At 42.8% G+C, this 25,383-nt stretch overlaps 1 protein-coding gene across 7 annotated transcripts in view; it reads right to left on the reverse strand.

Moving 5' to 3' along the window:
• LOC117080870 (F-actin-monooxygenase MICAL2) overlaps positions 1-25,383 on the reverse strand; it is a 253,136-nt gene that overhangs the window by 5,225 nt on the left and 222,528 nt on the right. For 6 of the 7 annotated variants that reach the window (XM_033206238.1, XM_033206236.1, XM_033206242.1 and 3 more), the window contains 3 exons: positions 24,481-24,574; positions 7,647-7,749; positions 2,730-2,803 (listed from right to left, as the gene is read on the reverse strand). In XM_033206238.1, the coding sequence (XP_033062129.1) occupies positions 2,730-2,803; positions 7,647-7,749; positions 24,481-24,574 (271 nt within the window). The remainder of the gene's footprint in view (positions 1-2,729; positions 2,804-7,646; positions 7,750-24,480; positions 24,575-25,383) is intronic. The other variant, XM_033206235.1, reaches the window with a different exon arrangement.

The following is a 25,383-nucleotide window of genomic DNA, read 5'->3' on the forward strand; positions in this document are numbered from 1 at the left end:
TTGCCCTGCCCTTGTTCAGAATTCTGGAAAGAAGCCAGCTTAAAGGGCACCCCTATGTATAAACATAGGACAGTACTTCATGGTTGGGCAGAGAAGAAGGGTCTAAGTGTAGCCCCCCAGATCTTGGTGTGCTGTATGTGGCATGGGTGGAGCCTAGAAGAGTACATTTGCCCCACTGATACCAAAGACAGCTGGCTAGTGGACCTGCCACAGGGCTCCCCCATGGGGCAAAGTGACCCCAGAGAAGAGACTGAATGGGAGATGTGCTGAAGTGAGGCTGGGTGAGTCAGGAATGCCTGTAGGCACCCAGGCATGCTGAGAGAGTGGGCAGGCTACGGATGAGACCAGCATACACCTCAGCTGCAGATGCCACCAGAGAGAGATGCAGCCCAATGATGGGGGATGCCATGTGGGGACTCACTAAGCAGAGCACTCCACACAGAGTCCTAATGCCACAAGGTCACATAGACCTGCCTCTTCCCATTACCTGCCAGTCACCCTGGGAAGAGACGCGGAAGGGAGGGGTGGCATCTTCAAGACTGCACATTTTCATCCCAAAGAGACCGAGCATCTCCTACAAGGACTGTTTAAGTTATTGCATCAGATTAAGTTTACCATGGAGGGATAAAGAGTTCCTATTTTTTCCCCTTGCTAATTAGCGGGAGGATGTTTAGGCGGAAGATGAGCTCAGGTACAGACGGAATAAAGAAACTACATTTTGGCCGGGCGCGGTGGCTCAAGCCTGTAATCCCAGCACTTTGGGAGGCCGAGGCGGGCGGATAACGAGGTCAGGAGATCGAGACCATCCTGGCTAACACGGTGAAACCCCGTCTCTACTAAAAAATACAAAAAACTAGCCGGGCGAGGTGGCGGGCGCCTGTAGTCCCAGCTACTCGGAGGCTGAGGCAGGAGAATGGCGTGAACCCGGGAGGCGGAGCTTGCAGTGAGCTGAGATCCGGCCACCGCACTCCAGCCTGGGCGACAGAGCGAGACTCCGTCTCAAAAAAAAAAAAAAACTACATTTTTTGATACATCTGAGAGGGGTGAGGAAAACATATGACCTACACTCCTTAGTAAGAATTTTTTAAAAAAGAATCAAAGGTGGCAAATAGTCTTTAGTGGTATTTATTTAGTATCCTGAAACAGAACAAATTAAACTTTTCAAATCTGATATACAAGTTAGACATCAGTTAGACCCTATGGTTTATTAAGTCCAGGATTACTACTCATTTAATAAACAGCACAGAAAAATTTAAAAAAAAATCCTCTCTCAGTTTAGGCTTGTCGTGGATGGACCCATCTAAGCCCCTCTGACATATGACAAATGATTTATACCACTTTATAAATCATTTTTCATATGTCAGAGGGGCTTAGATGGGTCACTTTAGTCTGTACAGTGCTGCTGCATAAGGATTTTGTTAGAATTCTGTTGCTATAAAGAAACAGCCTGCAAATCACTGCCATATAGGAAACAACAGGAGACCCTAATCTGTGATCTGTTCCTAAATCTTAGCCCTACCATTCACCTTGAGCATGTTATTTAAATTCTCGGAGACTCGGTTTTCTAATTTGTAAAACTGGGCGCAAAAATACGTAAATAAAAATCAGGATAATGATGCCTAATATTTGCTCAGTACTTGCCCTACACTGGGCAACCTCATAAGGTAGGTGTAGTATGATATCCATTAAGTATAGACATTCTTTAAGCTGTTCTTTTAGATCTAGGTCTGCACATAGGAAAGTCATGCGTGGATCTGGCACTGCAAACACATAGGCACAAAACAGTGAATCTGCCTTTCTGGCGGGAACTAATAACTGCATACAGCAGTGTATGGTGTCAGTTGGGTTTATCTCCACTCTCCCTCCTTCCTGGTGGAATCATTTTCTCATGTGTGATGCCCTGGCCCTGCCCACGCTGGGGGGGAATGTTTCCTTTACCAGCTCTAGTGCCTGGCAGCACTAGACCCGCCTTTCTCTCTCTTTTTTTTTTTTTTTTGAGAAGGAGTCTCACTCTGTCGCCCAGGCTGGAGTACAGTGGCCGGATCTCAGCTCACTGCAAGCTCCGCCTCCCGGGTTTACGCATTCTCCTGCCTCAGCCTCCCGAGTAGCTGGGACTACAGGCGCCCGCCACCTCGCCCGGCTAGTTTTTTTGTATTTTTTAGTAGAGACAGGGTTTCACCATGTTAGCCAGGATGGTCTCGATCTCCTGACCTCGTGATCCGCCCATCTCGGCCTCCCAAAGTGCTGGGATTACAGGCTTGAGCCACCGCGCCCGGCCTAGACCCGCCTTTCTCTGTGATCCCAAAGCCCTTCTGTTGTGGCCTTCATCTCACTGAACTAGCATTACTGGACTGGGGGTGTTAGTCTCCACAGTGAGACCACAAACTCCTAGAGGGCAGGGGTTGTCCTTCATCATAAACCAGGCCACAGTTCCCAGTAAATGTGTGTTAAATGAATGGGTGGATACGTGAATGAATAAGTGAACATAGGACTTTGTTCCTACTGCCACATGTGATGGGGGAAAGCACTGCCCTCACAGCCCAAGTGAATGAGGCTAAATGGGGCTTGTGGTGCTGCTGGTGGGAGGCAGGCTGGCTTTGCACTTTCCTTTGACTCGCAGGCTGGCAGGCAGAAAGAGCGCCCCACTCTGGGATTTGTGGCACACTCTTGCTCAAGAGCCTTTCAGGGGGAAAGTTCTGAACAAGGACCCAAGACATCAGCATACTCACCCTCCTTGAGCATTTTCTCTCTCAGTTTCTGCTCCAGTCTGCTTTGATGATCTTCTAATTCTAGTTCCTGGGCCCTGGGTGATAAAATGTTAAACTTTATAAACACTATAGATTTGTGAGGAAACATTGATGAATAAGCCCATTGAGAGTAGCTACAGCATTCTTTTTTCCTTATTAAAACTGGAGTTTTAGTCTATCTTTATTTTTTATTACAATTATTATTTTTTTTTGAGACCAAGTCTTACTCTGTCATCTGGGCTGGAGTGCAGTGGCGCCAGCTCACTGCAACCTTCGCCTCCTGGGTTCAAGTGATTCTCCTGTCTCAGCCTCCCAAGTAGCTGGGATTACAGGTGTGCACCACCATGCCTGGCTAATTTTTTTTTTTTTTTTTGAGATGGAGTTTGCTTTTTTCACCCAGGCTGGAGTGCAATGGTACAGTATTGGCTCACTGCAACCTCCATCTTCCAGGTTTAAGCGATTCTCCTGCCTTGCCTCCCGAGTAGCTGGGATTACAGGCATCTGTCACCCAGCTAATTTTTGTCTTTTTAGTAAAGACAGGGTTTTACCCTGTTGTCCAGGCTGGTCTCGAACTCCTGACCTCAGGTAATCTGCCCTCCTCTGCCTCCCAAAGTGCTGGGATTACAGGCATGAGCCACTGCACCTGGCCTTAGCCTTTCTTTAAACTGAAGGTTCTGCTGCTGCTGGGATCTCTGTAGGTACCTGGAAAGATTGCTGAGATACACTGAACTCAAGAGACCAGGGGGAGCAGCTGAAGGCTGCAATGTGCTCTCAGTAGGCTTCGGAAGGCCATCCAGACCACCCTTTTGGGATGGGGTGGGGATGAGGAGAATAGTGAAGAAATGACTAGCATAGGCCTGGGGAGAAGCAATAACAATCAAAAGCTTTTCTCTCTTTTAGGAGTAACTTGACTTAGAGCATTAGCTCCAATGATGCCCAAGTCTCTGACTGTGGTACATGAGAAAACAAAATGGAGGAAACAAAAGTGACATATTTTGTTTGGGTGGAGTGAGGACCTTAAAACTCAGGCAACTCTCCAGCTGGCTGTAGGAGAGGTGGAGTCAGTGATGCTTTGGGGTAGACGAGCTTGGGTGCTGGGGGCTCAGCATTTCCACTGAGAGGAGCAGCAAAGTCAAGACATGAAGTGAGTCCTCGGTGAAGGTGGAACTTACGTTTTCCATGCTGGGGGATGCCCCATTGATATCACCGTGGGTGTGTGAGCTCCCCACAGGCTAGCCCATGTGGTAATGTGGACGCACCCGAATGCCACTCTGGAGTTCTCAGGAGAACTGAGGACCACACACAGATGTGGCAGTGGTCAGAGGTGAGAGTTGAAGTTGTGTGATCCCTAAAAGGAAGGCTATAGAGAAAGAAAGTTTGAAGACAGAAGCCTGGAAATACCTACACTTAGAAGCTAAACAAAAAAGGTAGCCAGGGAAGAAGTCATCCAAAGGTTGGAAGAACAAAACAAGAAACGCACCATCACAGAGACAAGCAAGGGATGTTTTGAGAGAAAAGAGAAAGGTCAAGGGTGTTCACTGCAACAGAGACTTGAAGAGGGTGAGGGCTGAGATTAGATCCCTGGGTTTGACCTGGTGGGGTCTTCTCTTCCAGCCTCCACCTGCCATCTGCATGTGTATCATGCATCACCCCTATGAGTGCTGGGGTCACTTTGTTATACCCTGTTACTGGCGTTATTTTTACTACATCTGCTACTACATGGGCCAAGGTCCCTGCTTCTTATCAACCCTGAACTTCTTGTGGCCCACTGTGGTAGTCAATGGAGATGGACCGGTCAGGTCTTCCTTTAAGAGAACTTCTGGGAGAAGCATAGTGAGCTCACTGCTGCAAGATCCACTTCCATGTCAGGCAGACCGAGCACAGAGGAGGTGTTGCAGTTGCCCTGTTCCTGTCCTGCATGGAATTCATCGATGGGTGGTCTTTGCACTGATGTTCCCATAGACCTAACCAAGAGTTTCTCAGACCTGCGCCGCATCCAGGGCTCCTCCTGCCCAATTCTTCTCCCTCCCCACTCTCCTTTTACAGGCATAAGAACTGCTGTGGAGTCTGAAGACTTCTCACTTCCTCCTGCTCCCTCTCCCTTCACAGGCATTTTCTCCAATAGACCTCTTGTTCTTCGAAGTGTCTTGGCATCTGGTTCCCAAAAGCATTGAATCAAGATACCAGTAAGATATTTCTCCATGCTCATTCAGGGCTTTCTCCAAACTAAAACCCATCCTTTAGCAGAGTTCCTACCAGCCTTTGTCTAGTTCACATGCCCAAGTTTTCCTGTTCACCCTCCTTTGGAGAGGAAAGTCCTTCCGACAGCACGTTGACCAGGGAAGCTGCAGTTATGGGACACAGGCAGCAGCGGTGCCTCCCTGACTCTCAGGCAGACCCTTCTATCACCGGGGAGCTCTTCTGTGTTTTCTTATTACTACTGTGCTATGCATGTGCCTATCTGTTTCCCTCAAAACTACAAGATCCTAGAAGATAGAGTCTATGACCTTATCCATCTTTATTTCCACAGAACCCAGCATAGTTCCTTGTGCATAGAATGTGCTTGATACATTTTTTACACTTTTAAAATAATTTTTACATTTTTATAATTTATCATTTATACCTGGCCTCAATGCAGACACTGTAGCTATATAAAAAGGGCTTTGTAGTCAGGTAGAGTGGACAAATTACTTAGTTGCCCTGAATCTCATTACATGCATCAACTTAAAAAGTTGTAATAAGGCTGGGTGTGGTGGTTCAGGCCTATAATTCCAGCACTTTGGGAGGCCAAGGCAGGCGGATCACTTGAGGTCAGGAGTTCGAGATCAGCCTGGTCAACATGGTAAAACCCTGTCTCTACTAAAAATACAAAAATTAGCTGGGTGTGGTGTGCACCTGTAGTCCTAGCTACTTGGGAGGCCGAGGCAGGAGAATCACTTGAAACCAGGAGGTGGAGGCTGCAGTGAGCCGAGATCGCGCCACTGCACTCCAGCCAGGGCGACAGAGCAAGACTCTGTCTCAAAAAAAAAAAAAAAAAAAAAAAGGTTATAATGAAACAAATCTTCACTAGAGATGACCCCTCTTCTTCCCAATTCCTGGCATTACCTTCCATGTCAATGGAACTCAATGAACGTAACTCCGGGCCACCTCTCCTAACCCTATCCTTTCTCATTCTCACCCCAGGGGAGGTAAATTTGGGAAAAATAGACTATGTGAGCTCAACTCACTCCTCTCTTTCTCTCTCAGGCTCAGTAAGTCTTCAGCAAACATTTGTTCTCAATAAGCCTTGCCATAGTTCTAGGGCAAGGTTTCTCAACCTTGACACTTTAGACATTTTAGGCCAAATAATTCTTTTTCGTTGGGAGGGACTGTCTTGTACTTTGTAGGATGTTTAGTAGCATCCTTGGCCTCTGTTCACTGGATATCAGTAGCATCCCTGCCCCTAGATATGACAACAAAAATGTCTTCAGACATTGCCAAATATCCTCTGAGGTTATTGCCCCTCGCTGAACCCCACTGGTCTAGGATAACAGCCTTGCCCCTAAGGAGCAGGTGAGTCTACTACCTTTTGTGATTAGGTAGGTATATGTCTACTTCTGGGGTTGGTTAGTGTAGTGGGTTGAATGGTGACCCCCTAAAAGACATGTCCACGTCCTAACCTATGGAAACTGAATGTGACCTTTTTTGTAAAGGGTCTTTGCAGATGCATTTAAGTTAAGGACCTTAAGATAAGAACATTTTGGATTTTCTCAGTGGGTCCTAAACCCAATGACCCAAGTGTCTTTATAAGAGCAGAAGAGAAGACACAGACACACAGGGAAGGCTGTGTGAAGCAGAGGCAGAGACTAGAGTGATGCAGTCACAAACTCAGGAAAGCCCAGAGCTGGAAAAAGTGGAAAGGGCTAGGACAGGTCCTTCCCTAGGTCCTTCCTCGTGTTTCTGCAGGAAACACAGCTCTCCCAACACCTTGATTTTGAACTTCTGGTTTCCAGACAGTGAGAGAATCAATTTCTGTTGTAAGCCATCCGGTCTGTGGTAATTTGTTATTGCAGCCTAGGAAACGAATACAGGTAGCAAGCCAATCTGGGCTGTCATACTTAGCCATGTACAAGCCATTATCATATCAGCCATTATTGGTAATAAAGATAATATTTTGATGTTCCATCTATTGACTTGGTTGTCTTATTTCTCACCTGGCTCAGAACCCAGGCAGGGAAGAGTGGTAGTATTTATTACACCCCTTCAAAAGTCCTTAAAATTACCTCCTGGGTTGGGGCAAGAATGAAATGATACAGCATAAATGGAAGCACCCAGCACGACTTGTGGCACTTAAATTTATACTACATGTTACTTTTTTCCCTCTAGAATGATGACAGGTATAGTGACCTTCAGCTTTTTCAGAATGTGGTGAGATCCATCTCCACTTTTTGATCTCCCAACAAGGCTGCAACTGCATTCAGAGAGGACAGTCAGCCAGATCTTAGTTCTTCATTCTCTTAAAGCCACAGGAAGTGGTCAGGCATATGTCACTGAGTCCTTCCCAAGATTTACACTCAGAGGCCAGACACAGCCTTCCCATTGCAAGTGTGTGATCACTCTTTTAACATGGGCCCAGGGAACAGAGATGGATTGAAAATGCCTTATCCAAATGACTTTCAGCTCCAGACCCATTACCCGAAATCTATTTTAGCCACAGGACTCTGCAGAGAGAACAGACAGCTAAAGATTCTTTGCACTAATGCCAGCATGATATGCAAGACATAAAATATCAATTTGCCTCAATCACTATTCTGTATGCACAAGGAGAAAAAGTCCCGAGACTTCAGCCTAGGAGGGTAAGCCACCCCCCTTTGCCCCTTTGCTTTTAGGACTCACTGGTATCTGTGTTGCCTTACTTACATGATTAGGAGCTCCGACTCATATCGCATTAATTTATTCTTCTCCAGAACCAGCTTAAACCATCCCTGCAAAAGCTGTGCTTCATCCTGTGTGCCTGAATCTGCTTAAGAAATCAACAGCAAATGGGTTAGATTGGCATTTCTCTCCCCATGATCAAACTGCTTTGAGCCACTTTAGCAGGTTATGTTTGTAGTGAGAAGGGCTCTGCAGGCAGCAGCTGCCTGACACCCTGTAGATGCCTCCAGGTTATGGGCATGACAAATAAAACCCATCTGTGCATGCTCTGGGTATGTGTGTGTGGGGGTCTTCTCGGACACTTAGGGCATGACCACTCCAGTTCCAATGGTCACATAACCATGATAACATCCCACCACAAACGACCTTCCCCTTGCCTACTCGTATATTCTTTGTAAAACTTATACATGTATATGCATCACATTCTTCACCAAGGACAACCCTAGCTGCTGGTCATCATTTCCGTCTTCTTTCTTTTCCCCCAGATCAAATGCCTACTGAGTGCCCAGGTGGCATGTGGCTCCTTCCATGGGGCAGGGAAGCTCATGCCACATTTGGTCACAGAGGAGTGTTGACTGGCATTTTGATTTTTTGAACAAAGAAAAGTCAAATAATAACAAAAGAAGTTATTAGCTTTGTGTCTCATGGGGGTAAAGTTATATCCATATATTCTTATTACTTAGATTATGACCTTTATTAAACAGAAGAAGAATCATGAGAAAACTGGCACTGCTTCTTAGATATTTAATGTTAGACACTAAATATCTAGGTACTAAAATGTTAAAAGGCAGCTTTCGAATATTTCACCCTGAAGGGAGAACACAAGCTGTATGGCAAAAGCTCATGGCCATCCTAGAAGGATTTATCCTGGAGGGTCCTATACACAGAGGGGAAAACAAGGCAGACAGAAGCTTTGTGTGACCTTGTGCAAGTTGCTTAACTTCTCGGAACCTCTGCTTCTTCACTAGTTAAACTGGAATGAGAAGATACACAGGCAATACGATAATAATGAGCTGCTGTTTATTTTGTAGTGATTACATGACAATTGATGGGCTATGTGCCTTATATGCAGCATCTAATTTAATCCTCATAACAAACTTTTCTATAGATACACTTATCATCACCACTTGATAGCTGAAGAAATGGAGGTTTAAAAGATTAAACTTGCCCAAGTTCACAGTAAGCAGCAGAGCTAGAGCCTGAACTTAACTGTGTCTGATCCTTAACTGTGTCTTCACTGCTATGTATATTTCTCCCTCCCTCCTGCTAAAGTAGTCTTTTAAGGTAAATAATACGCCTAGTTCATTGCCTTGCACATAGCAAGAAATCCATAAAACTTAGTTCCCTTTTCTCCCTGTCTCCTGGACCACCTTTTTATTGATAATGAAACTGGGACCCAGAAAGATTTACAGTCATGTCTCAGTATTTATGGAGGACTGTTCTAGGACCCCCTCTTGGATATCAAAAGCCATGAGTGCTCAAGTCCCTTATATATAATGACATAGTATGGTCAGCTCTTCAAATCTGTGGGTTCCTCATCTGTGGATTCAACCAACTGTGGATCAAAAAATATTCAGAAAAAAATATTTCACAAAGTTCCAAAAAACACAAATTTGCTGCACTTCAAGTACTATGTTGAATCCATACAAATGAAGTAATTTGTAGGCATTGTGTTGGGTATTATGAGTAATCCAACCATGATTTTAAAATATGGGAAGATGTGCGTAGGTTATATGCAAATACTATGCCTTTTTTTTTTTTTTTTTTTTTTTTGAGACAGAGTCTCGCTCTCTTGGCCAGTCTAGAGTGCAGTGGCACGATCTTGGCTCACTGCAACCTCTGCCTCCTGGGTTCAAGCAATTCTCCTGCCTCAGCCTCCTGAGTAGCTGGGACTACAGGTGTGCACCACCACACCTAGCTAAGTTTTATATTTTTAGTAGAGATGGGGTTTCACCATGTCGGGCAGGATGATCTTGAACTCCTGGCCTGAGATGATCCTCTCGCCTTGGCCTCCCAAGGTGTTGGGATTACAGGTGTGAGCCACCGTGCCTGGCCTGCTATGTCATTTTATATCAGGGTCTTGTGTATTCATACATTTTAGTATCTGCACAGGAGTTCTGGACCCAGTCCTACATAGATACCAAGAGGTGACTGTATTTGCATGTAACCTATACACATCCTTTAGTATATTTTATATAATTTCTAGATTATTTATAATACTGAATATGATATAAATGCCATGTCAATATTTGCCATATTGTATTGGTTTTTCTATTTGTATTATTTTTTATTGTATTATTTTAATTTTTCTCTAAATATTTTCAATTTGCAGATGCAGAAGGGTGAACTGTATATGCAGTATCCCAGATTATTTACTTTATGGGCAAACTGGTGCTAGAATGCAGAGCTTGGCTTCTGTTTCATTCATTCACTTAATAACACCTATCTATCAGACATCTCCTATGTGTTGGTATTACCTTAGGTACTGGAGATATAGTGATATATAATGTTACATTGCATGAGAAATTTGCAGATAGTAAGGCATTGTGCCTACCAAAAGGATATCATTAGATGCTCTTTGGATCAGATGGACTCAAAGAGCTAGAATAAAATATAATATTAGAAAACAATCACAATAAAGCAACAAAAAGCACTGTGGGCACACGGGGGAGGGAGGATTTTCCTGATCAGGGTGTGAGGCTGGACTTTTTGAGGGACTGGAACACTTTTGGGAGGAAATAATGAGGGTGGAAGAGGGCATTTTTCAAGAAGAGGGAACAACTTGAGGAAAGAGGAGGGAATGGGGAAGAAGATGGTGGAGACAGAGATTGGGGGGACTGAGGGGCACAGAGGGGTGGGCACGGAGGCCTGGCATTTTTTTGATGGTTTCATCACAGAGAATAGTGCTAAGGCATTTGCACTTCATGCTGTAGAACACAAAGGGACATTAAAGGAGGTGGAGTAGGAGAATGATGTGTGAAGTGTCGTGTGTGAAGGACTAAAGTGAGAGAGGGAGGAGGGAGGGAAATAAGGTGTTATTCTTTCTTAGGTTTCTTGAGTGAATGAATGTTTGAGCAAGCGAATGTGTAAACATTGAGGGCCAACATCTTCTAAGCATTGTATGTGGTGCCAGATAGGGGCTAGTAAACACTGCTTCCAGCTCTTTAGGTAACTGGTAGCGCATGGTCCATTGGGGAAAACCAACATAGCCAAATAGAATACAACATGTCTCTTGTGAGAACACAGGAGGCAGGCAATTAATTGTGTGTGGAGAAAGCAAGGGAAAGCCTCAGAGAGGGGACAGCAGGTGCACTCAGTCTAAATGGATGAGTGAGTTTGCCAGGGAGAGGAGGGAAAGAACAAGGCATTCACAGACATTTGTTATTGGATGAAAGAATGAAGTATGTATGCCAGAGATCACATAGAACATATAAGTTAAGAATGTACACTTTAAACTCAGACTTGGGATCAAAATGCCACTCCTCTACTTCCCATTGTGTGGGCCTGAGTGATTATCATAGACTTCCTAAGCCTCAGTCTCTTTATTTGCCATGCAGCTGCAGTGGGATTATGCACACAAAGCCCTTATCCCAGTCCTGGCACATAGTATAAGCTCAACAAATGGGAACTATCACTACTGAAATCATACAATACATATTGGTAGAAGAACCCTCTGGGGTCATCTGGTCCAGCCATGAGCCAATGCAGGAATTCCCTCCATTCCTCCCTGACAGGTGACTGCTCTATAATTATCCATGGGATAAGGGAGCTCCCTTCTGTTCAGGAAGTCTACTGCAGGGCTGTGTACTTTTAAGTCCTGAAAACTTCTTTCTATTGGCCTTCAATGGGTTGACAGCTAGCCACTGATTCCAGTTTTTCTCCCTGGAGGAGGATGGAAAACAGTAACTGTATATTTTACATGACAGACCTTTAGATATTTGAGGACACGTCTCACAATTGACTGAAGTTTGCTCTTTTTACAGTGCTTCCAGATCGTCTGTCATTTTGTCATAGGAAGGATGCCCATTCTACTTACCCTCTAATTTTCCAAGATATATCTTACAGTCTAGAATTAAACAATATATAAACAACCCAAAATGGAGAGACCCTCTCACACCTTCATCCTATGCCCAGAGATTGAGAAGTCTTTTTAGCAGCATTTTCACTGGGGCTCTTATTTACCAGTAAATGAACTCTGGCTTTTCCACAATGGTGGTAGTTAAGTCTGATACCTTCATCTTCTACTTGTGCAACTGATCTTTTTCATAACCCAGTTCACGACTTTATATGCATCTTGTTAAATATCACCTTATTTATTTGGCCCATTATGGAAACATCTTTTGAATATTTTATCCAGCTGATACATTTCTCCTAACTCTGAGATTTCTGCAGAATTAATAAATGGGCATCCTGTACACTTATGTGATATTAGAAAGCAAAATGTCAGATGGAACTGGACATGGAAGACAGTCATCTGGCCCATCATTAGGGACCTTTCTCAGCCTTTGGATGAAGCCGACTCTATATGCACCAAACTGGTATCATCCAGCCCACATTGCTATATCTTGTCTATGAGGCTGTTAGAAAGATGACCAAGGTCAAAATAATTTCCTGAACTGAAGTTCCACAATGTCTGTCACGTTCATTGGCACTACAAATCTTGCATCTCCACCCAGAAAAAGAAATGACATTTGTTTTTTACAACTTCTCAGTAAACACTAGTGGTTCCTAGTAATCTCAAAATTCTTTCTAAATACTCACAATTTCTTTTCTTTTCTTTCTTTCTTTCTTTTTTTTTTTTTGAGATGGAGTCTCACTCTGTTGCCCAGGCTGGAGTGCAGTGGTGCAATCTTGGCTCACTACAAGCTCCGCCTCCCAGGTTCACGCCATTCTCCTGCCTCAGCTTCCCAAGTAGCTCGGACTACAGGTGCCCACAACCACGCCCAGCTAATTTTTTTGTTTTTTTTTTTTTAGTAGAGACGGGGTTTCACCATGTTAGCCAGGATGGTCTCGATCTCCTGCCTTGTAATCAGACATCGTGCCTGGCCCACAATTTATTTAATAATTATTTATAGGCTGGGCGTGGTAGCTCATACCTGTAATCCCAGCACTTTGGGAGGCCGAGGCGAGGGGATCATCTGGGGTCAGGAGTTCAGGACCAGCTTGGCCAACATGGTGAAACTGCGTCTCTACTGAAAATACCAAAAATTAGCTTGGCATGGTGGTAGGCACCTGTAATCCCAGCTACTCAGCAGCTAAGACAGGAGAATCGCTTGAAACTGGGAGGTGGAGGCTGCAATGAGCCGAGATTGCACCACCGCACTCCAGCCCGGGCAACAGGAGCAAAACTCCATCTCAAAATAATAATAATAATAATAATAATAATTGTTTCTAGAATTTTGACAAGGGTGATAATTCATGTTTCTTTGCCATATGAAAAGTGGAAAATGTGCTCCAAAACCTCTAGTCTTTTGGTTCCAAAATTCTTCGTGAGTTTTCAAAGACTGAGGTCATACGTACATGCTATTCCTTTTGTTTTGTTTTGTTTTGTTTTTGAGAACGAATCTCACCCTGTCACCCAGGCTGGAGTGCAGTGGTGTGATCTCTGCTCACTGCAACCCCTGCCTCCCAGGTTTAAAAGAGTCTCCTGTCTTAGCCTCCTGAGTAGCTGGGATTACAGGCATGTGCCACCATGCCTGACTAATTTTTGTGTTTTTAGTAGAGATGGGGTTTCGCCATGTTGCCCAGGCCGGTCTTGAACTTCTGGGCTCAAGTGATTCAGCCTCCCACAGTGCTGGGATTACAGGTGTGAGCAATTGCACCTGGTCAATGTGCAAGATATTTCAAAAGCAGGGGCTTAACTCAGCAACTTCTGATTGAGTAATGCTACATGCAAGACACCATTCTATGTTCCATCCTTCACCTGGGCTTACAGCTCTCTCATTTTTTCCACCTGTCTAGATTCAGTCCCTTTTAGATATTTGTTTAATGTTTCTAGATTGAGGATCGTTTTCCCTTAATAGAGAAAACAGAAAAGCTGAGAGCTGAGAATTCTGCCTTTCCTCGTCATCTAACATTATACCATCTGCCACACACACTGGGCCTATCCTTTCTTGTTCTCAATCCAAAAGAAGCAGCTTTCAAGACACTATTTTGCTGTCTTTAGAGCATTTTTTTGTAGTTTTTCAGATTCAGCCTCTTTGCTGCATTATACCCACAGGTTCTAGCTAGACTTTTATCCAGGATTACATATCCTTTTTTCAATCTTTTGTGTCCTAAAATCTGGCCTGTTGGAGAGTTCTCTGTGCTGCCACAGTGATTCCCCTTGACACTGTACTTGACAAACACAGGTTGAACAGAATCACTCAATTTAATTATTTTTTCAGTGGAATAACTTGTAATTTTGTTGGCTACAGTTCTTTTTTTTTTTTTTTTTTTTTTTAGTGGAATGAAGCTCTTGTTGCCCAGGCTTGCGTGCAATGGCATGATCTTGGCTCACTGCAACATCTGCCTCTTGGGTTCAAGCAATTCTCCTGCCTCAGCCTCCTGAGTAGCTGAGATTACAAGTACCTGCCACCATGCCTGGCTAATTTTTGTATTTTTAGTAGAGATAGAGTTTCATCATATTGGCCAGGCTGGTCTTGAACTCCTGACCTCAGGTGATTCACTCACCTCGGCCTCCCAAAGTGCTGGGATTACAGGTGTGAGCCACAGTGCCCAGCCTATTTTTCAGCGTCTTCCTTTCTTCAGTAGTCAAACACACTTTGGGGGATCTTTGGATGTAGAATCAAGTGCAGGCTTCCAGGAATCTGCCTTCCCAAAGTGTTGGGTTCAGGGTGACTGTGCCCAGTTCAGCCTTGCCTTGCTCTCTGCTCCAACCATGCACCAAGAGGTTCCTCTACGATTTCCATCAGCTCCCTGCCCCTCCCCATCAGATTCCTTCCTGTGGGTCCTGATGAAGGCAGCATTGCCCCTCGCCATAAATGCAATAGAGCAAAGTGAAAGAAGCATGGGCTTTGAAGTCAATTAGACCTTGCTCTGCCACTTAGAAACATGTGACTTTGGGCACATAACCTCACATCTCTCTGCCTGAGTTTCCTCCTGTGGAAAATGGGGATGGTGATGATAGTACTACCTTATAAATTGGATTAAATGAGCCGATGCCTATCAAATGCTTAGCATTGTGCTCGGCACATAGTAAACACTCAGTAAACTATACCGTTGTTACTCCTACCTTGCCATTTCTTCCAACATCTAGTTCTATAGTTCACTATGGATTATTTTCTGTTCACCTTTAGAATTCAGCTAGAGTATAACCCCTGCCTTGATTATACATGGCTAAACTTTATTTTGTAACTTAACGTGAAGTTAACAGAAACTCATAAATAATAATTTTTTTGGCTTCATGTACATGAAAAGGTCACGTGGCTGTGTGGATCATCCGCACTTCTTGGGAAGACACGAACACCTGGTACCTATGCGATGGTTTGCTTATCTACATCTCCATCTGGTCCCATAGCTGCTGGTGCATGGAAAACCCTTTCAGGGGACTCTCATGACCAGTTAGGAACCAGGATGCAGCTGCAATGGCGCAGCCAAAAGGTAAGCAGCCACTGGCTGTGAACAGAATAGCCCAGTTCTCCAGCCCTTTCTTCCTCTCACCCTCTGCCTGGGTCCACTGTCAACTGGCTCTTCAATTGTTCCTGTGTCCTCATCACATGACTTTTCCTGTGAAAAATGTAAATATCCCACTTGCTGAGGTGAAATGATCAAAACCCAACACAAAATGACTTTTTATTAATAGAGTCATTTATATTGGCTCACTTTTGCCCAACAGTGCTCTCAAAATTGCAAAGCACACTATGTCACTCCCAAACACCAAGACTGGTAAATCTTAGTCCCTACCTACCCTAGGGTGACTGGCATGTAAAGGTCAACAACTTTTTTCTTTTCTTTTTTTTTTTTTAAGACAGAGTCTTGCTCTGATGCCCGGGCTAGAGTGCAATGGTGCAATTTTGGCTCACTACAACATCCACCTCCCAGGTTCAAGCAATTCTTTTCTTCAGCCTCCCGAGTAGCTGGGACTACAGGCATGCACCACCAAGCTCAGCTAATTTTTATATTTTTAGTAGAGATAGAGTTTCGCCACATTGGCCAGGCTGGTCTTGAACTCCTGACTTCAGGCGATCCACCTGTCTTGGCCTCCCAAAGTGCTGGGATTAGAGGCATGAGCCACTGCGCCAGGCCAATAACATTTTTTGGAATGGATAGTAGTAGAGAAAAAAAATGATCTATTTATTCTTTAGACTCATGTCTTTTTTTTTTTTTTTGTTTGTTTTTAACCTTTTTTTTTTTTTTTTTTTGTAGGTAATGCTGAAGGCTTCTCTGATTATGTATTGGTGTGTTTTTTTTCCAAGTTGGGTCTTGTTTTGCCGTGTGGTTCATAACTATCTATCCCTTTTGATGTGCTTTTGCATCTCCTTAGAATCTGTGAGAAGTCCTGATTCAGTGTTCGCTGCAATTTTGTTGATGTACTCTTCATCCTCACTGATGATGTAGGGGCCTTCAAGGGGCTTTGGAGAAAGTGGGGCAGGAACTCTCAATAGCAGTGTGCAGGGCCTCTCCCCTGGACTGGCTGGGTTTTGGTCCCTGCCTTTTGTTCTCTGGTCTCTGGTCAGCACTCCACTCTGGAGCTCATGTACAGACCTGTTTCATTCAAGTCTCTACCAACCTTCATACCTGGAGCTCTGGGTATGTCTGTCTCCCACAGGCTCCTTACATAGAATGATGATCATCCAGAAAGCTGTGCTGTGGATCTGGCCTGATTCAGTCTTGACAAGCCCAGGATGCTAGTAGCTAGCTCACAATTCTGTTCTGGGAGTCAGAGCATGCAGCTGAAAAATAAAAATTCTAATCTTTCCCTTTTAAATTACTTTTTTTTGTTTTGTTTTAAACTGTATATTTTTCAGAAACAAAACAATTAATTTTTCTTGACTTTGGGCTTTATTGAAATTGTATTATACTGTATGTATTCTTCCACAACTTGCTTGCTTTAAATTCAAAATTATGTTGTAAAAATGCATCCATGTGACTGATTCATTTTCACTGCTGTATATATAATATTCAGTTGTATGACTATACCACAAATTATTCATTTTCCTGTTAATGGATATCTGAGTTGTTCTTATGAGTTCTGCTATTATGAGCATTCTTCTATGTGTCTTTTTGGCCATGAGGGTAAGAGTTTCTCTGGAATATATATCAGGAATGAAATTCTTAAATTGTAGGGTATGCACATATTCAACTTTACAGCCTAAAGCCAAATTGTTTTCCAAAGTGTTGTGACAATTTATGCTCCCACTAACATTGAATAAGAACACCTCTTGTCCCTCACTCTTGCCAAGTACTTAGTATTATCAGATTTTTTAAGTTCTAATAATTTACTAGTTTTCAATAATTTCTTACTATAGTCTGAATTATTTGTATTTTCCTGTCTTTTTCCTAGGTTTATTAGACATTTAGTATTCTTCTGTGAAAAGTATATTTATGTCATTTGTCTATATTTATATGGTTGTTTGCCTATTTCTTACTGATTCGTAAGAGTGGAAATATTCTAGAATGCTGATTCTTTTTTGGTTATATTTTTTTGCAAACACAGTTGACCGTCTGTATCTCTGAGCCTTCTACATCCTCAGATTTAACCAATTGTGGATTGAAAATATTCTGGAGAAAAAAAAGGATGGTTGTGTCTGTACTGAACATACACAGACGTTTTTTTTCTTGTCATTATTCCCTAAACAATATGGTATAAAAACTATTTACACAACATTTACATTGTATTCAGTATTATAAGTAATCTAGAGAAGATTTCAAGTATGCGACAGGACATGCATAGGTTATATGCAGTGACTACGCCATTTTATATCAGGGACTTGAGCATCCTCAAATTTTGGTACCTTCAGGGGTTCTGGAACAAATCCTCTGTGGATAACAGAGTGTGACTGTATATTTTCCAAATGAGTGGCTTTTCATTTCCTTTATAGTATCTATTGACTAACACTTGAGGTAAGAAAAATTCTTCTTAACATCTCAAGCTTCAATTTTCACATTAAAGTCCTTAATCTTTATGGAATCGATTTGTTTGTATGGTACAAAACAAGACTCAATTTCGTTTTTTTCCTCTATGGAAACCAATTGTCTCAGAATCACTTACTTCCTGCGATCTCTAACGCTACTGCTGGCTTATATCAACTTTTCATATATATGAGATTATGTTTGGGTCCTCTGGTGACTTTCAGCAAAGTATTAAAATTGGCTCCATAAGATAGTACATGTTTTTTGCTAGACTAGGTATCTTATATTTTTGATGCTAATATAAGTGATATCTTCGTTACTTCATTTTCTAGGTGTTTGATGCTGAGATACTGAAATGCAATTTTTTCTAGTTTGAGCTTATATCCAGTCACTGTTATTTAGGTCCTTATTATGTTTAATAGTTTCCTTGTACATTTTGGGGGATTTTTTCAAATAAACAATCATAGCATCCAGAAATAACAAATTTTTTTTTTTCTGTCTGTCCAAACCTCTTGCCTTTCTCTGCCTTGTCTTACCACACTGTTGGGATTTCCTGCACAATGTTAAATAGAAGACTTAAGAGTAGGCAACATTATCTTATTACTGATTTTTGAAGAAATGCTTCTATTTCACAGTGACGTTTGCTGCATGGTTTTGGAAGATATGTTTCAATTAGGAAAGTTCTATTCTGTTCTATCGTGTTTTTTTTTTTTTTTTTTTTTTTTTTTGCTAAAAGTTTTTAGCAAATGGATGTTAAATTGTGTCAAATGATTTTCCTTCTTCTATTGAAAAGACCATAAGATTTTCCTCTTTCATTTTTCAATATGGTAGTTGTAAAATCGCCCTCAGATTGCCAGATTTAAAAATTAATGGGATTAAGTGTTCATTATATTCTTTTACCTTTTTGAATCTTTGCTGTATCTGTGGTTGCATCTGCCCTTTCCATGTCTTCTTTATTTCTGTCTTCTGTTTTGTTTTTAAAAAACAACTTAAGAGGGTCAGCTTTAGTCTCTTATTTGTTCAATATTTGGCTTGCAATGAGGCCATGGATGGACTTCCTACTGAGTGGTCAGTGAAGCTGGAAACAGAGGCGAATACATAGCAAGTGGACTGTTGGTATTTGTTGAGTGAGCCAGTCTTCCATAGACTAGGAGTGTTCCTGTACATCTTTGCTGAGTGAGCCAAACTGCAAGGCCCTACCATCCTCTGAACCTGAGCCATTCCTCTAACTAATCAGGTAGAGAATTCCGAGAAGTGGGTCAGGATACTACCGTGTGACTACTGCACAACTACTTGCTTCCTGGGAAAGGGGAAATGGCTCATTTACTGCTTGCTATAAAAGCTGCTGAGTCTTTTTCCCGGGGCTCCCTAGCTACGGGACAACTCACTGCATGCACAGGTGCCATCTGGGCTCATCATGTCACACCATGGGTCTTGGGGACAGGGCAACTTGGGCTACCATGCTGATGCTCCTGCTGTTTGCTACGCTGTGAATAATAAACTCTCTTGCTCTGATGTACTGAATTTTGTTGTTTACTTTTTGCACCTATAACATTGTGGCAAACAACCCAAATTTCTTGCATGCTTAATCATGCACTTCGAAGTCTTATTACTCCTGGCCATTATCTATAAGGTTGGTGTCCTTTTCTGACAATATCCCACTATATTATGTGACAAAATAATATTATCTGTGTTTCTGTGTTCATGGCTACCTGTATTTAGAGAGACTCCTTTAGAATCACAGAAGATCTCAACCCTTCCCCTGCTCTGCTGATTTATGAATACACAGCAACCAGCCACGTCTAATGATGGATGAAAGGGTACAACCTTTAACCCACTGCCTTCCAGTACCTTTTGAGAACAAATAGTTATGGAAGGAAACCTAAAGAATATCTATTTCCTAAAACCCATTCCCAAATTGTGGCAGAGTGTCAGAAAGGCATGCCTTAAAACCCATAGTCTGCTATCTTTGTTGAACAGCTTTTATTGCATTGCTGTTGTTTTGGGGGGGCAGTGATGGCGGGGGTGTAGGAGTGATAACAATGAGTCTTCATTGAGATCCTTGTTTGGACCAGGCATGCAAAATTCATGTATTACAAATATTTATAGAAACCAGCTTAAATCTCTTTTAGGGAGTATAGTTATAAATGAATGTGGATGGATGAACAAATAAATACAATTTGAGTAGTCATTGACCATCCAGCTGTGTTTTATAATAACAGGGATATAAAAGAAAAGAGAAGAAATATTTTTGAATATCTATCTGTATTTCAGGCCCTTTTTGGGGTGCTTTACTAACATTATTTCACTTAATCTTTTCTTCATACCACCCCTGTGAGGTTGGTATTATTCATTCAATTTTACAGATGAGAAAATCTGGCAGAAAAGTAAATAATTGTATAAAGACTACATTGGGATTCAAACTCAGGAGGGTCTGACTCTAATGCCTGTGCTCTGTCCAGGACACCTCACTGTACATTATCCAGGAACTTTTATTCCTCGGGTCCTCAGCAGCAGCGAAAACCATGGAGTCTAAGCCCAACTACTTCCCTGGTTCTAGTGAGGCTTTTGCTGGCATTTCTCACAAAATGTGTGCTCCTGCTGCCACCTGCTGGCATCTTGCGCATCCTAATTTTCCTTGGTAAACCCCTCAGTCTCCGGGAAGTAGAAACCATCTGGCTCCAAAAAAGGCGAGAAATTCCATGCAGACAACTAGCTGGTAAATCTTCCCCAAAGCTGGTAAAGCTATAAGGGAATAATTATTCTTATTCACCTCCCCTGGGGAGAAATCCTTTCTCCTTCGAAGTTACTCAGTTTTCATCAGATTCCAGGTATTGAAGGGAAGCCCAGATTGTGTTATCCAGACCACTTAAATTTGAATGGTGGTCTCTTGCTAGATTGTGGTATTCCATGCCCCTAGTAGGTAACACTGATCATCATATTGACAAGCAACACGCCAGCAGGTAACAAACAGTGCTTCAACCAACAAGAGTCTAAGTGGCTGCAGAGCTGGGCTTGGCCTCTTTCCAGAAGATGGTAGGGCCCCCAGGAATCAGGTTACTGCATATCCTGGTCCTTCACCTGGCCAGCTAGGACCAAGAGGGGACTTTCTTCCCTCTGTCAAAGACATCTCACAGACACACACACACACACACACACACACACACACACACTCACTCCAGCACGTCCTGCAAAACATAATGATTTGTCATCTGGGGTGGATTGTTAGATTTTTGTTTTCTTTTGTTTCCCTTTCCTCGACAAAATGGGGAAAAACCCTTCCCGGGGGCGGGAGAGCTTATTTCTGACTGCTGGAAAAAAGAAAGCAGGAATTGTTGTCACGACAATGAGGAGCTCATCAAAGCCTCATTTTGCTCATCAGCCATCATTGCCCTCCATCCCGCACCCCCGCATGTTCCTCTAATTCAATGCCCGCCTAATGAATAACTCCCAGAACAAAAGCCCCTTTCAGGCGGCCTACATAATTATCAGAGGAGCCTTGCATAACTGTCGCAGACTACTCATGGTTTCAGGTCTGTCTCTAAATTTGGTTATTCACAACCTTTATAGCTCAATATTATTGCCTAACTGTGATCATTTTCTAATTATCCTAATAATACCTATTAAATAATTCCCATTAAATCACTTGAACCGGAGCAGCACAGGCCAGCTCAAATACAACTTAACCTAATAAGCATTGGTCATTCATTAAGCAACAGGGCAATCTCTTAGAGAGACTGAATAGAATACTAAACCACCAAGGAATATTATTATTGCACAAATGTTATTACAAGTTAGAGTATATTAATTTTGGTGCCTGGTTTGCAAAACTTCTATTTGGTTTTGAGGCCACTCTCCGTGACTTGACTCTTTTAGTCTCCAGCCCCTTGTTGATCTGCATCTATCACCCACACAAGGACAATCAAGGGAAAAAGGCCCATAAACTTAACAGGGGAATTAAATTACCAAGGATATAAAGGGAATGAATGGAATCCATCTTCTGGCTGGCTTGGCACACCTCTGAAACATCACAAGCTGGCCAGATTTCTTTTGCTATTACTGAAAATAGCTCTCTCTTTTCTTTTCTTTTTTTAAATATTTGGGGATGAGGAAGATTTTTAGAAGATGCTTTACAATTTTGGTTTCTATCATTTAAATTTCAAGCAGCAAAAATTAGACAAATTCTTTAAAAGAAGATGTGTGTGGATACTTAGTAATATTTTGTAAAATGATGTCAGTAGTGTTTACTGAATGCCTACAACGTAGTCAATACTCTGGCAGAGACTTTGCCTATCAACACCCCTAATTCTCAAAATGACCTGGTAATATGGGGATTAGTATTTTCATTTTTCAGATAAGAAATCTAGGGCCAGAGAGGTTAAGTGATTTTCCCAGGACTATTCAGCCTAAGTGAAGTGGAACAGAATTTGAACACAGAACTTGTTGGCACCCACAGCTCCCCACTTTCCACCATGCCACCTCTTGGCCTATGTTGCTGGCGGCAAACTGAAGCATACTCTGGCTTTTCTGGTTTTTCCTTTCCCTTTCTAACACTCTCACTGAGATCAGCAGATTCTCAAAGACAAGGACCAGAGCCTTCTGGACTGGGAATATGACCAAGCACCAAACAACGTAAGTTCATTCTACCGAAAGCCCCACAGCAGCTGTAGAGATGGACAGTGACTCTCAGTCCAGGCAGCAAGAAACTCTTTATATTTGTAATAAGCCCACTTCTTTTTTTTTTTTTTTTTTCCCGGAGACAGAGTCTCGCTCTGTCGCCCGGGCTGGAGTGCACTGGTGCGATCTCGGCTCACTGCAAGCTCTGTCTCCCGGGTTCATGCCATTCTCTTGCCTCAGCCTCCCAAGTAGCTGGGACTATAGGCGCCCGCCACCATGCCCAGCTAATTTTTTGTATTTTTAGTAGAGACGGGGTTTCACCATGTTAGCCAGGATGGTCTCGATCTCCTGACCTCGTGATCCGCCCGTCTCGGCCTCCCAAAGTGCTGGGATTACAGGCATGAGCCACAGTGCCCAGCCTGTAATAAGCCTACTTCTAATAAGCAAATTTGGGTCATCTTTGCAAGGAAATGCAGCGCATTTTAGTGAAAAAGCAAACAGGTATTGGTTAATCATCTGCTCCAAGACAGACACTGGTCTATGAATATTACATAAATTATTTTAGCTAATCCTCACCACAAATACAAGTAACTATTATTATCACTCCCAATTTACCAACAAGAAAACTGAGGCACAGAAGAGGTAAAGTCTGACTCTAGCATTTCCCTGAAATCTAGTCCTAAATTAACCATGCAGTTAATGAAACTGAAACCTCAGGACCCCTCACTTGGATGGGTCTTCGCAAGGTTCTGGAAGCAGCCCTCACAATTTTACATGCATGACTTTGCATGAACTCCAGACCTCAGGAAATCTGGGTCTGCACCTGCTAGTGTCATTGCTGTCACATAACCGGACTTTTAAATAATTGAAATCCTAATGTTTCACTTGTTAAGTAACAAGTAACCTGTTGTTTATATTATTGCACATTATTTCAGTGCTCGGTTTTCCACCTTTTATATCCCAAATGCTGAAGGCTGAAGACATTACATTATAAAATTAAAGAGACAATACCCCCAACAAACTCTTAGGGCCCCCCAATTCATGAGCCACACACCTACTGGAAGATTTCCGAAAATGTGGATTTAAGCCATTCCTTACCTGAAAACCCATTCACTGGCTCATTTGTGAAGATATTTCATGTCTTTTCACATTTGACCTTTGCAGGCGCTGTTCCCTCTGCCAGAACAATCTCCTCTTCACTGGTTAACTCTTGTTCCTCCTCAGGTTCTCATCGTATAGATCACCCCTTCCCAGAAGCCTTGCCCGCTGGCTCCCCTTGCCCCAAGATCACTTAGGCACTTCTTGGTTCTGTTCATATTGTACCTAATGCTTGTTCCTATCACAGCATTTGTCATACTGTATTGTGGCTTACCTCTTTACCTATGTGTGTCTCTCAATGGACTATAAACTTCTCAAGGTAGGAACTGCTTCATACTCATTGTTACAGACCCAGTGTTTTAATGTCTAATACACAGTAGGTCTTCACCAGATGAATTCCGTTTGAATCTAAGAATCTGAAACTATTACTGGAATAGTTACCACTTATTGCTTTACCTTGGGCCAGGCAATGTGTTAACTTAAGCATCATATATAATTTCTTCTTTAATCCTTATATCAATTCTACAAAGGAGAAAACCACTATTATCCCCATTTTAGATGAGAAAATGAAAAAGTATAAAGGTTTATAACGTGACTGGCCCAAGGCCATACAGGTAGTAAAGGAAAAACCAGGACATTGACTCACTCTGGGCTTTGAATTACTACCAACACTGCTCCAATACCCATATATTTCTCCTGAATTTATTTTAATCCCTGAATTACAAAGAACATTCATGTCAGCCAGTGGAGAGGTAGGGCTGAATAGAAGCACAGTTGCAAGGTCCACGGGCTGACCAATGTTCTTGGGAATTTCAAATTGGGCCACTAGTTTGATTTTTACATTTGATCTTGGCCAAAAGGCCGAGAAGCAATAGTTTGATGTTTAAAGTGTGCAGCAGTTGTGGGTTTAGCACCATATGTCCATGCTAACAGCTCCCCAGCAGGTGACAAGGTCTGTTTTCCTCAGATGGTTAGACTAGTACTATTCTCAGACCACGCCCACTGCTCCGGATCTGCTGGGACGCCATACCTGCTTCTCCTCGCAACGCCTTCTCCAGCCTCACACCCTGGATCTCAGAAGCCCTCTGCAGCTCCTCCACCTCCTCCAGCTGCCTCTGGATGGCCTGCAACACCAGGATCAGATGTCACACAAGGACTTTCCACATAAAGTCCCAAGAGGGGCTGATTCTGTCAATTACTTTCCAAGAGAAAGAGTCCCTTTCACTTGTGATGGTCCTGCCTTGAGTAATTAGGCAAGGACCTCTGAATCCCAGACAACTATACCCTGATGTTTCCCTTCCTTAGCATGCAACATAAAGCAAGGAATCTGTGTGTATGTTCAACTGGCCCCTAAGTAGACATTAAAACAGTCCCCTTAGACAAGGCCAATCACAGATGTCCTCCAAGACAGAGGCTGTTGGGTGAGGTGAGCAGTCATCATGGCTCCTGGACTCCTTGGAGCCAACAGCCCCTGACTATGGCCATGGCATAATGATTGGAGCTGCAGCCACTGTTCAGAGTAAGGTAGGGGGTCCAGGGGCAAACATGGTACTTGCATAATCTATTTTCCCCAAGAAGAACCAGCCTATACCTCCCAAGGAGTCAGTCTGGAGAAAGAGAACTGGGCCAGCTCTCGGGGTTTCGTGCTCCTGTTTTAGATTGTCCTGCTCCTGTCCTTAGCTACAAATTGTACCTGTTCTTTCATTGCACCATGGGCAGATGCCCAGCGTTCTTTCATTGTGGAAGTGTACTGTGGCTTTGTTACTAGCAGGTTGTTAAGGCGAGACACAAGATATTTAACTTGTTAGGGATGACATCATCCTCTCCTTAGGTTCATTATAGACACCTGTTAAGGTCTGGGGTCATGACTGCATTTGCATTTACATATTTATTTTCTTTACTATTAACCTCTTGTGTATATTACAAAGGAAAG

This window comes from Trachypithecus francoisi, unplaced genomic scaffold (genome assembly GCF_009764315.1).
Source record: "Trachypithecus francoisi isolate TF-2019V2 unplaced genomic scaffold, Tfra_2.0 Lachesis_group8, whole genome shotgun sequence".
Taxonomy (NCBI): Eukaryota; Metazoa; Chordata; class Mammalia; order Primates; family Cercopithecidae; genus Trachypithecus; species Trachypithecus francoisi.